Source organism: Elaeis guineensis, chromosome 13 (genome assembly GCF_000442705.2).
Source record: "Elaeis guineensis isolate ETL-2024a chromosome 13, EG11, whole genome shotgun sequence".
NCBI classification, from domain to species: domain Eukaryota; kingdom Viridiplantae; phylum Streptophyta; class Magnoliopsida; order Arecales; family Arecaceae; genus Elaeis; species Elaeis guineensis.
In genome coordinates this window covers 62283539-62296193 of record NC_026005.2, presented here as the reverse complement: position 1 = coordinate 62296193, position 12655 = coordinate 62283539, and the positions used below count along the sequence as shown (strand labels likewise).

The 12655-nt window shown below is 38.2% G+C and overlaps 1 protein-coding gene across 1 annotated transcript; it reads right to left on the bottom strand.

The window, feature by feature from the left end:
• Positions 1-1504: 1504 nt before the first annotated feature.
• LOC105060671 (uncharacterized) lies at positions 1505-2873 on the bottom strand. Its single transcript, XM_010944465.4, has one exon. The coding sequence runs from the start codon at positions 2614-2616 to the stop codon at positions 1627-1629; it is 990 nt and encodes a 329-aa protein (XP_010942767.1). The 5' UTR covers positions 2617-2873; the 3' UTR covers positions 1505-1626.
• Positions 2874-12655: the final 9782 nt, after the last annotated feature.

Below are 12655 nucleotides of genomic sequence, written 5' to 3'. Positions count from 1 at the left end.
ATTGGATGAAGCTAGATTGCGTAAAAGTTTGTGGTTTAGGATTTCATTACTTATCAAATTATTATCAGGTAAGTGTTCCCTTGTGACGTGTTTCTTTCATAACAGGTGCCGTTACGTACTTTTCTGAGGCATCATAAGTTCCTCTTTTGGGTCAATAAGCTTGAATCTCTGCTGTATGTTTAAGTAGCATTTGTTGGAGTTTTTGGTGGGAAAATTTCGTTTTTTTTTTTATAAGATTTTTTTCATTTCACATTGGAAAGAGACAATTGTTTCTTGATGTTTATAAACCATCTTCCTTTGTCCGCCTTTACTTGGGCTATGGATAGAAGTAAGTTTTATACCACATATGCACGCAATTGTGTAACCGGGCTCGCACACGTGATCATGAGGCACATGCAATGATTGTTGATATTTTAGTTATTTTTTATTTTCTTTATTTTCTTTTTGCTCCCCTTCGTGGTCAATCAATCAAATAACCTAGCTTCTTTTATGTCATGAGTTCTAAGCATTTGAAAATAAGCGATTTCTTTTCTCTTTCTTTGAAAATTCTATCTTTTGCAAATTCTTTTTCTTCTCTAGTGTTTTTTGTTGCTATTTTTTTCACCTTACTTGCTATTAAAGGAAGGCTGTAAAAGAGAATATTCTGATTGTATTTTGGGGCAGAATTTTTGATGGAACCGAGATGAGAGTCAGAAATTTATCTAAGCATACTGTAGATAAATTTATCTAAGTATTTTTTTTTTCCTTCGCCAATCTAAGCATGCTGTAGATAAATCAATCTTTCGATCTCATTTTTATAGTCCTGTTTGAATAAATTGAAGCTCTCTTTACAAAATTTACTTCTTGCATGGTAGTCTCATGATCGGGTGAAAGCTAGATTGGATAAAATTTTGTCATCGAGGCTTTTGTTATTGATCGTTATCTGATTGTTATCAGTGACGTGTTCCTTTCATGGATGGTGTTCCTTCCATAGGAGGTGTTCCTTTCATGGCAACTGCCAGTACGCCCTTTGCGGAGGTATCATTAGTTCTCTTTGGTCATTAAGCAAAAATCTCTGCTGTATTTTTAAGAAGCATTTTCGTTTGTCGTTCTTGCATGGTAGCCTCGTCATTGGGTTAAGCTAGATTGCGTAAAACTTTGTCGTCTGATCTTTCTTTATTCATCAAGTTATTATCAGTGAAATGTCCATTTCATAGCAAGTGATGGTACGTACTGCTCTGATGTACCATTTCTTCCTTTTTTAGGGTCACTTAAGCTTGAAGTCTAATCTGTTCTGAAATTTCTCATTCTGTGGGTCAAGGCGTACGCGGACAATTTCGAGTGGACGGGTCCCTCAAAGACTGAAGAAGAACAGAGACCACCTTTTTCGTCCTCTTTGGTCATGAGGAGAAAACATCTTTTTTTTTTTCTTTTTATTTTTCATTGCAGTACTCGGGCTTCTGATTTATCTTTTGCATCCAAACTGAAGGCATGCGCGTCCTCAACACTAACGAGCTCTGGCGCATTTAATAATAAATAAATATTAAATATAAATGATTTCATTTCTATACACTCCTCTGGCACTCTGTTCTTATGTCATTTACATAAAGAAGATAACAGCAAAGATGGAAGACATTGAGGAGCCATTCAAGCTTTGCAGAAGCTGACAGAAGCCTCAGCGGTGTGAAACCTCCAGGTAAAGAGGTAATCCTTGGAGTCGCAGGAGAGCCTTCTCACATCACAAGGCGCGTTGATCAAGGTCTTGGTGCCGTTGCATGCCCACTGTATCCTCGCCCTGCATGAGAACCCCTTGGACGTCAGCGGCACCGACGACTCCGACAGGTCGAGCATCACCCCTCCGCTGATCCTCCTTGATGCCAGCCGCATCCCGATCCTGTGGCCACCAACGGGAACCATCGAGTCGAGCCACGGGCACTCGGGCTGCCCGACCATCTCCTTGTAAGCAGAATTGGCCAGCCGGACCTGGTTCCGGGAGTCGGAGATTACCGCCGGGAGCAGGTCGGACTCCACCTCCTCCTCTACCTCCTCTCTTTTCTTTGTGGGGGCCGGCGGGGTGGGGCCGGTGTCAAGGGTGATGGGCCCGATGGTGATGCTCGAGCCCACGGGCCGGACGGGCTGCGGTACGATGACCTTGGGCTGCTGGAGCTTCTGAAGGAGGTCCCGTTCGACGGGGATTCCTCGTTGGGGGGCGACGGGGACGAGGTCCCGGTCGACGTCCGGTGAGGGGGTGGGTGGGAGGAGGGATAGGGTGAGGAGGTCGCCGGAGGTTTTGATGGGAGGCTTTTCGGGGGTGGAGAAGGTGGGGAGGAGGGGAAGCCCACGGGCGAGGCCCAGTTGGGCCGGGGTGGTGGAGGGGAGGAGTCGGGGGAAGAAGGGTGTGCGCGGCCGCTTAGAGGGGAGGGAGGCGAGGGTGGAGCGGCCGCGCTTGCGGGCGCGGCAGGGGCGGGCGCGAAGGTGGAGGGCGGCGGTGGCGGAGGCGAAGGAGGGGGAGGGGGAGTGGTGGTCGGATGGGCCGTCGGAGAGCGGGGGTAGGGCGGGCTTGGGGGCGATGGGCCGGAAGCGGGCCATGATCTCGTGGGTCTTGGCCACGTCGACGGCGGACTGGAGCATCGCCATGGCTCTCCCTCCCTCTCTCTCTTTCTCTCTCTCTGTCCACTGTGAGATGGGGGAGAAGAGAAGGGTGGTGGTGGGGGTTTTAGAGAGTGGGTGAACCAATGGGTGGAGGGCAACAGGACGAGGGTGGAGGAGGGCGGGGGAGGTGGCACGTGTGCGAGGGTTGGGTACGTGGAGAGGTGGGCTGTGGAAGGAGGACACGTAGGCTGGGAGTGGGGAGATTAAGGGATCCGTACTGTGATCGGGGTGGCAAAACGAGAAGGGTCTCTCTCTCTCTCTCTCTTTCTTCCGTGTCTCTTTGTTTGCTTCACTTTCTCTCTCTAAACATTTGCCGTCCGGGATGGGTTTTCTTGGGGCTGTTCAGGGGAGGCTTGTGGCTTCCAGCCAGGGGCCCCGGGGCTGTGGGCGGTGCAAACGAATGGGTGGAGGCCAAGTGTCATGGCGGAGTCCATGCGCGGCTACACATGCGAGGGGAATACAAGGGGGCTGGCGGTTTCGAATTGGACTGGGGTTTTGTCTCGCTCTGCCCGAGGGTTTACAGAGAGAGGGTGGGGATCTCTGGTGGTTGGCGGGTGGCAACTGATCGAGAGGGGTGGGAGAAGAAGCAAGAAGGGATGGTTGTCGGGAAGTGCGTTGGGGGGGGGGGGGGGGGGGGGGAGAGAGAGAGAGAGGCACCCAGCTGGTCGAGCAAGGTGTGGGGTCCGCATGGTTTTGGTGGGAGGGTGTGTTTGTGGGTGCTTTCAGTGTTTTGAGGGGAGGGATTGGTTGGTTGGGAATTTGGGCGTCACGTGGCAGCATGGTGAGGGACAAGTGGCTGGCTACGTCCTGGATTTGGACTTCGTGGTAAGCTGTTCCCCTGGCATCATGTACAATAGCCCGTTCCTTCAGTGACATATCGCTTGAATTGAATGTAGGACCGGAATTTTATTTTGGCCGTACAATAGAACAGTAAAACTGTATACTGAGGGACTCGTTTGGCTTGCAGAGAGAAAGAGAGAATAAATTCTTCTTGATTGAAATTTAAAAAAAAAAATTGAAAAATAATATTTTTATAAAAATAAATTTTTTATATTTTTTATAAAAAAATTTATATGTAATATAATTTTTTGATTTTTCCATAAAAAGGTATAGGATATTTTTCTATAAAAATATCTTAAAAGCAATGAATAAAATGAGATAAGTTTTTTTTTTTCTATTAACAATATAATAGATATTTTATATAGTTTATATAAAAAATAGTTGTTGAATTAAATATAAGATATTTTGAAATATTTTATTTTTTAATAGTTAATTAAATATATTAAAATTATTTTTTTAGACATTATATTGGACTTCCAACAAAAAAAAAAAACATTTCAATGAAAAAATTTTCTTTCAGCGAACAAAGTGAACTCATATCTTAACCTGATATTAAGGAAAAAGCTTTGGCTCATGCACTATGCATCAGAAAAAATCAATCAAATTTATATTTGTATAGACAATGTACCCATTGCTTATAGTTAAACAGAAAAATGGGTAATTTTATCCATTATGAAAAATAGAATCGAAAAGCAAAGTTAGAACAAAAAAGAATAATACTATGCTCATTTAGTTTATAAATGAATAAATAATCTTGGATCAAGGGTGCTTCCTTGTGGGGAATCGTAGAAGATCTAAAACACAAATTATGACTAGTTCATCAATCTTTACGAGCATTTTGCAGCATGTAGAGACCGACCCTTATGTGGAATCTGCGACCTGTGGATTAGCCTCTTTAATTTGCTTGTCCACTTTTGTAATCCTTGGATAGTTTGTCCATCATCCACCATGGGAATCACTAGACCATCAGAGTTGGTGGCCAGCGTAATAAACTTATCTAACCCATCAAACTGTGCTGAATCCTGATTTCTATGCCCAAAATGTTTTGCATAATTATCAAGAGCTCAAAAAATTGTTATAAAAAATTTATGTTTTATAAATGCTTTATAGGCATTGCAAAACATACAAAGTGTTCTCACTAGGACAAACCGTAGGTGCACGTTGGTTGACCTAGAATGGAGATGTTTACCGAGCAAAATTCAGTAGAACTTGTACATGATGGATGTAGGCAATTATCCCAAGAAGCAGATGTCATTGTTATTAGCAACATATAGATATGCTTAGCATTCATCATATCTTGTGTTGTATTTTTAGGTAAAAGCAACATATCAATATTATTTATTATCTCAATTTTTAGGGATGTCACTAAGCCCGGACTGTGCATTCACTACTCCTAGTTTGACCTTATCCTTCTGTTGTAATAACATCCAATTGTTATAACTGTCAAGCACAACAAAATATAAGAATGATGTTCACTTTATTTTTTTTGTCAGGGCTCAGCACAAGTGATATATTTCATTCTGATGGATTCCTTACCCTAAAAGAAAAGGAGAATAAAAAATACAAAATCATAGATAAATGCCAGCACAAGAGCTGAAAGGATGAAAGCCTCAAGCAAGCTTCGCACCGTATTTGATACAAGATACAACCTTGCCAAAGGCTACATCTTGTTTACAACTCCAGACTTGTTCTACTGTGGAGCACACCGTGGACTAGATATAAATTATTATTTTTTTAATTAAGAGGACATGACCATGAAAAATTGGCATCACCGACGATGAATAGAAAGTTAGCAAAAGAAGTGATTTTTTAGCCCAAACAGATACAACATTTTATTCAGAAAACAAGCGATATATGTTTTTTAACTCATTGGATGGTTTGATCACTTAAGCCCACAAAATACAAAGATATCATCTGTATGTGATTATATTCAGAAGATGTTGTGTGCATGTCATATTGGATTCCGGTGATGCAGCGAAATATAAATTTTAAAAATTTTACATGCAATTAAAAATAAATTTAACATTTAAACTAGAGTATCGGAACTCAAAAGCTCTAAGAACACCTTGATGATTGCAATCAAATACTATAAGTATGCATAACAAGAGAAGATTAGAAGTCATATACCATCATGAAGATCACGAACCAGTAATCTTAAGACTTCTATGAGATTCTAAAGTAGAAGCCCTCCAATGGTGATCCACACGGGACAGATCAGGGCTTTTCTCAATTTGATATGGTGCTGCAGCCTTCTTCCTAAATGCCCTGTTGATTGTCCTTCACAAGAACGGATTGCACCATCACTTGTATGCCTTTATGACCTCTACTAGGATCTCTCTAGGAACTATTTTCTAAAAGATCACACCATACAAAAATCAAATCAGATGTTCAATACTTGAACAATCTGATTTTAGGATAAGCATCTCATACTTTTCTTTTTATCTCATCTCTTCTTTTCCATTTTTCTTTCTCTCTTTTTCTTGTATTTATCTCAGATTTTTTTCATCATTTTTTTCTCATTTCCACGTCTAACTACAGCCCAAATTGGCACATTGAAATCAGGTGTAGCGCCCCCTTTAAATAGAAAAGGATGGGCGACACCATGGGACGCCAACTTTTGGCGTCTCTTAATCCTTACACGGTACAATTTAATTTTAACATGTAATCCAAAGGGATGGCATGGAATCAGAAGAGATTTATCTGCACAAGGACTCTTCTTCTGTGTAGGAAAAATAAAATGCCATCATATAGCGCGTGGAATTAAAGGGAGGGCATGAAAACTAAGAGACCATATCAATTAGGACTCTTCCATATACTCCAATGTATAAATATGGCATCCCATATAATTTGGCATTCAAACTCCTTGCCACATAATTTGGCATTCAAACTCTTCCTTCTCTTCCGTGCCCATAATTCTAAGAGCTATCTCATGACATGGAGAATTAAGAAACGCGTGGAGAAATAAAAGAAGGAATTAAGAGTTTGACATAAAATGGACTCTTCCATTTCTCGCACAAAAAAGTGGGCGTCCCAAAATGATTTTGGCGTAGAGTTCCTTCTCAGAGAAGGACTCCTCCTCTTCCATGCCCATATGTCCCAAGGCGCCATCTGATGGCATACAAAATTAAGGAACGTGTGGAATAAGTAAGGAAATTAAGATAAGTAAAGGAGAAGGACTCCTCTCCTTAAACGCCCAAAATAAATGTGACGTAACAAATATATTAGCGTGTAGTTTTGGTATGGAGATGGTTTAATCCATATGGAAAACTTCCATAAAATTCAGATAAACCAACTAATAAATTAGATAGTTCAAACCCAATCACATTAGGTCAAGACAACAAGTCTAGGTTAGCACAAACACCTTTGCACTGAACCCAATTGGAAACTTAGATTAATTCATATGTTAGCAATTCAATTAACCCATTAGATTTATAATAAATTCAAATAGATTGGACCAAGACCAAATCTCTATTGTGTGTGATCCATTAGATTTCAAATCTAGCCAGCAGTGGATCCAGACTCATGACATAATCCTAATCCGATTAGATTAGGTCAGCTCAAGAGTCCCAATCAACTAGGACTCTTTCTAATTAATTCTCGAATTAAATTTTTTTAATTCTGACGAGTCCATAAGTCAAGATTGACATTTAGCAACGTGTCATGATTAACTAAAAGATTTGAAATTTAGTAAAATACCAAAATTATCCTTCCATGGTGAGTTACCGTACAATTCAATCTTTTGATCATACAACATCCTGAAAAGATCATGTATATGAAAATATATCAAACCCAAATACCTATCCATATGTATCTCAATCTGATGATGATGACTCGGTTGATGAACCAGTAGAATTTTTTTTTACTGTTCATCCCTGCTCTGGCCAGAGACTCTCAGAGTCATCATCATATGAGATCACATAGGATGTTCTCTCCTCCTACAAAGAGTGATCGATTCCTTATTGATCACTCACAACCTCCATACATACTTCACTATATCCAGAATATCCCACACATATCTCATAGTGGTGTGCTAGGAAATAAACCAAAGTAAAGATCTATATACACAAGATACAATGGTGATCTCAGGTCAAAGGATCACATGCACCACTCCCACTGAAGAACCATCTGTTGACATACTGTAAGGCTCCATCAGATGTTCTTCCTGTGGATCAGTTCAGTGAACTCATTCTCTAATGAGCACCCACATCTTTGTATTAGTATCACCACATAAGTGATTGTGAGATCAACCACCCTCTCCATTGAGCATATATGGGATGTACCAGTCTTATCGGTATCATCGATTTTCAACTTGATGATCCAATGACTGAAAATATTTTAGATTGGAGCTATCAGGATTTTAGATCTCACTGGCATGATCTCATTATGGCCCTAAAATCATTGTCCTAATCTATGGGATTTATCATAATCATAAAAATATGATGCAGCAAATAATAAAATATAATATCTCATAAATAAAAATAACTAATGTCATGCAAATGAGTAGGAAGATATCACAGAAAAGTTCCTTCGCATCCTCATACGATTGGTTTGTAGGACACTATTCTTTCAATCTCCCACTTGCACTAAAGTCAATCGCCCTTATACTTGATGCCCATGCAATCAGGATGGCGAATACACTGCTACTGTATAAGGCTTAGTGAACTGATCCTATTATATTGTTCTTTATATGAACTCATTTTATGATCAAATCATGAATGAGGTGAAAGTGCCTAGGATGTGCATGGGTACCTAGTGAGACCACACCCAACTTAGTGATGCACCCTTTCATCAAGCAACTTTTCTTAGCACTCTTTACTAATAATATTTAACAGAGTTTAACACAATTTGCTATTTGAAACTTTTTTAATTCACTGCTCCTCAAGTACTTCTCAAGTACTTTAAGAATACTTTTCATGATTTTCATAAGATCCTATCATGGATGTGCCTAAAATCAATGATTATGCACAAGGCATAAACAACATCAGGCGAGGTACATTGAATATATGGATAAGTAAACTCCTTTACACCCATTCATGTTGAACCCCTTCAACATAAATTTTATGTACCTAGATTAAGATAAGCTCAGCATCCACTTACATCTGTCCCTGTAGATACCTAGTATATTGGATGCTTAACCCAAGTCTTTTTCCATGAAAATTTTTGTGATTAGCATATCATTGACCATGTGCAATATCGAGACTACCTTCCTAATATGTTGTCTGTCACCCACATACATAACTAAAAAATTAGTGGTACTCTCATTTATCTTCTTGTACACACATATGGTTCATCTATTTTTAATAAAGTCAAATATTTTGACTATCTCATCAAAAATAGAAGTACCATATCCTCAATACCTGCTTGAATCCATAAATGCATTTGCCTTCCATTAGAGACAAACTCTCTAGATGGTATGTGGCAATAGCAAAAATCTGGATAGACATCCCTGATAGCAACCTGTTGGGTCATACCCATAGGTGCTTCAACCATAGTCCATACTTGATTGATATACAGAGAGTTCAATTCGGATATCATGGTTTCAAGCCATCTGTCAGAGTCTCTACTCATGATAATTTTTAAATAGATCAAGAAAATATCATTCACAATAATGTATGGTGTATAGTCATTCTCAATGACAAACCCATGAGTGGTACATTACACACTCAGATTGACCTTCGATGAGGAGGTGTATGTCATAGTTGTGCCTTACCAATGAGTACATCTGGTCGAGGATCAACTTATAGACACTCCACAAGTTATGATAGTTCATAGGTCTTAAACTTTTCAAGTTCAATTATTCTCCTACTGTCCCCTGAGAATAATTTCTTTTTCTAAAAGGTAGCATACCTACTAATAAAACTTTTTTTGTCCAGTAGGGTGGTAGAAGCAGTATCATATATTACTCTTTAGAATAACCTATAAACATATATAAACTTATTCTAGCACAATTTTATGTACATCAATTCTTTTCACATAAGTTGGGCAACATGCCTTTTGTTCTTTCTCCATATCTCATATGGAATGCTAGTAACAGATTTTTATGATATCTAATTTAAAATATATACAGCAACTTTTAGGACATCTCCCCAGAATAAGATAATAAGTCTGTGAAGCAAATTTAAGGAACACACCATATCTCATATGAAGTGTCCATCTTTGGATCGAGGTATTATTGGTCTTCAAACTGTAGCGAAAATTCAGTGCAGGGGCAAAATGATAATTTTAAAATTTTTTCAAAATTACTATTTTACAGCGAAATTATTAATTAATCTCATTAATTAATACTAATTAATCCTACACTAGGATCTAAATATGATACAACAGCATGCATTTAAATTTAAAATTTAAATTTGAAACAGTAAATTTTTTACAGTTGATAAACACATAATTTAAGTCATTTAAAGCAGAAAATCATATTTAATTTATTTTATTTATTAAAAATTTGATGCTTCTTTTTATGTTTTACAGGAAAGATGATCGCCGATACAAAGAGTTCGATTCATAGATCAAAAAGACTCAAGTTTGAAGAAATTTGAACTTAAAATAAAATTAAAATAAAAGAAAGACGCATCCGGTATTATAGAAAATGAAGATACTATGCAAGGAATCCAAAAGGATACAGATGTCATTGTAAAGAAATAAAAGTTTCTTTTTGGTATGTGAAAAGATGGTTCACGTTGATTTTCTCTGGGCGGTTTCATGTGAATTCAAAGGCTGGCTGGCGCTTGTTTCACATGAATTCAAAACAAAGTGGTGCGCGTGGACGTGCTGACGCGGGACGCGGCGTGGACGTGGGGACGGGCGCTGACGCGGGTGTGGGCGCACGGCAGACGAGTTCAAAATAAGAAAAAAAATAATATTTAGAAATATTTTGAAAGATTTGTATTTTTTTAGTCCCACATCAGAAAATCATGTAAAACTTCTCCCCCCCTAATATCTATAAAAAGGCTTTTGTACTCCCATTAGAGGGGGAGCCCAGAAATTCTTCTAGAGCCTTGCATAGAGGAATAGAAAGGGACTACTTCATGAGCAGCTAGGCTGGCAGTCTCGGGAGTGGAGAAGAAATTTTGTAACGACACAGAGATGGTTTATTGTTCTAAACTTTCCTGTATTTCTTTATATGCAATAAAGATTATGTTTTTTATTTAAATTGTCATGAGTTCTTTAATTGTTCTCATTTATATGTTTTTATTTATGCTTTCTTGTTAGATTAATATTAGGAATAGCTTTAACTTTTCGGAGACGCGCCGTGATCTACGGATACGGGGCGTGCCGAGGAAAGAAGAGTTATTTACCTAATACTTTCCGGAGACGCGCCGTGATCTACGGGTACGGAGCGTACCGAGGAAAGATAGATATTTTTTCTAAGATTAATCGCATCCATTTAATTAAAAAAAAAAAAAAAAGAGATACAACTCTGCTAGTGCAAAGTGATTCAAAACTCCCAAGTTCTTTATTTTCTAATTATCTTAATTTTAAGATAATTTATTTTCTAAATCAAAAACAACGTTTCTTTCTTTTATCTTGCAATCTCAACTTAGCCCAAGGTCCCTGAGGATACGATCTCGACTCATCCTACCTACGTAGTGAGTAGAATTATTTTTGGTGCTATCAACGACTACGCATCAAATTTTGGCGCCGTTGCCGGGGATCTTGGCACGGTTGAATTAAAAAATTGAAATTTTTTTTAAAAAAAAAAAATACTTTTCAGTTTTTATTTCTCGTTTTAAATTTTTTTTCAGTGCTTTCTAGCTAGATAATCTTATTTGCATAATTACAGAATTACCTTGCATAACTAATTTACTACTTAGGAATTTTGCTGCTTAGAATAATTTGCTACTTTTCATAGCCCAGTGATTTATTGCTTTTTAGACTTAATCACTTAAATTTATTTTCTTGCAAAACTAAAAAAAAAAATTAAAAAAAAATATATAAAAAGATAAAATTATAAAAAAAAAATTAAAAAAAAAATATATATAAAAAGATAAAATTATAAAAAAAAAAAACCACTGACATTTCATAACACTTAACTAAAATAGCGTAACCTCAAGTATAAAAATTTCTAACTTGATTGGACACCTTGTTTTTTTGCATTGCATCTCCATAATTAATCTTAAGGGCAATAACCCATTAACCAGATAAGGTGGGGATTTGATCACCCTTCTTTGGTCCACAAATCACTCCCTTGCATTTGCATAACCTAGACCTTAATTTAAAATCAACTAGACGTCAGCCCTAGGAATTTCGAGCTCAATAGGATAAGAAAGCTCTAGAGTTGAACCGAGTGCGGATTGGTTAATTGCTCGGTGTCTAAGGCAAGTTGTTAAAGAAAGTGGTTTTCAATTGGTTCCGTTGACTGACCTGGCCAACTTAGTTGGTGTCTAAGGAAAGCAACGAGCAGGGAACCTCCCACATCTTACGCTTACCTAGCCGAGTCAGTTAGTCAGTCTTGAGCTTGGAGTGCTCAAAAGCAATATTGAAAGTTAGGAGCTGTCTAGATCTAAGTTAACCTTAGGATAGAGAGTCTATGATTGTTTAAGTTGATTGCAATTAACATCAAACATTAATTAATTTCTCCCTTTTCATAGATTTAAGATTCTTAGGTTCTTCTCTTTAGATTTTCTTCATTCTTTTCTCACTTTATTATAAAAATATATATTATAAAAAAAAAAAAAATTCTGTGTGTGCTCTACAGTATAATTGTAAGGTGTATGCTTGACCGTAGATCGTTACGACCAGAAATCCAACCTTTTGATCCAGAAATAGAAAGAACTCTTAGAGCCAACAGACATAAAAAGATGGACCGAAATCAGGAGAATGATCCACCCAAGCAATTGAAGGAGTACTTTACTCCTTCCACATATACCTACTCTCCTTGTATTCAAGTGCCCCTGTGGAGGCCACTCAATATGAAATTAAGTCCAGTATAATCCAAATGTTACCTTCATTTTATGGACTTAGTAATAAAGACCCTTATAAACATCTTGAAGAATTTCTTGAGATATGCTCAACTGTCAAAATTCACAACTTCTCCGATGATGCTCTTAGGTTGAAATTATTTCCTTTTTTACTTAAGGACAAAGCCAAATACTGGCTACATACTTTGGATTCCATGACTATATCAACCTGGGACCAGCTGCAAGGAGAGTTTCTCAAGAAATATTTTTTCATAGGAAAAACTAAT

Coding starts and splice junctions, on each gene's coding strand:
- LOC105060671 (XM_010944465.4), bottom strand. CDS start 2,616: ATGGCGATGCTCCAGTCCGCCGTCGACGTGGCCAAGACCCACGAGATC.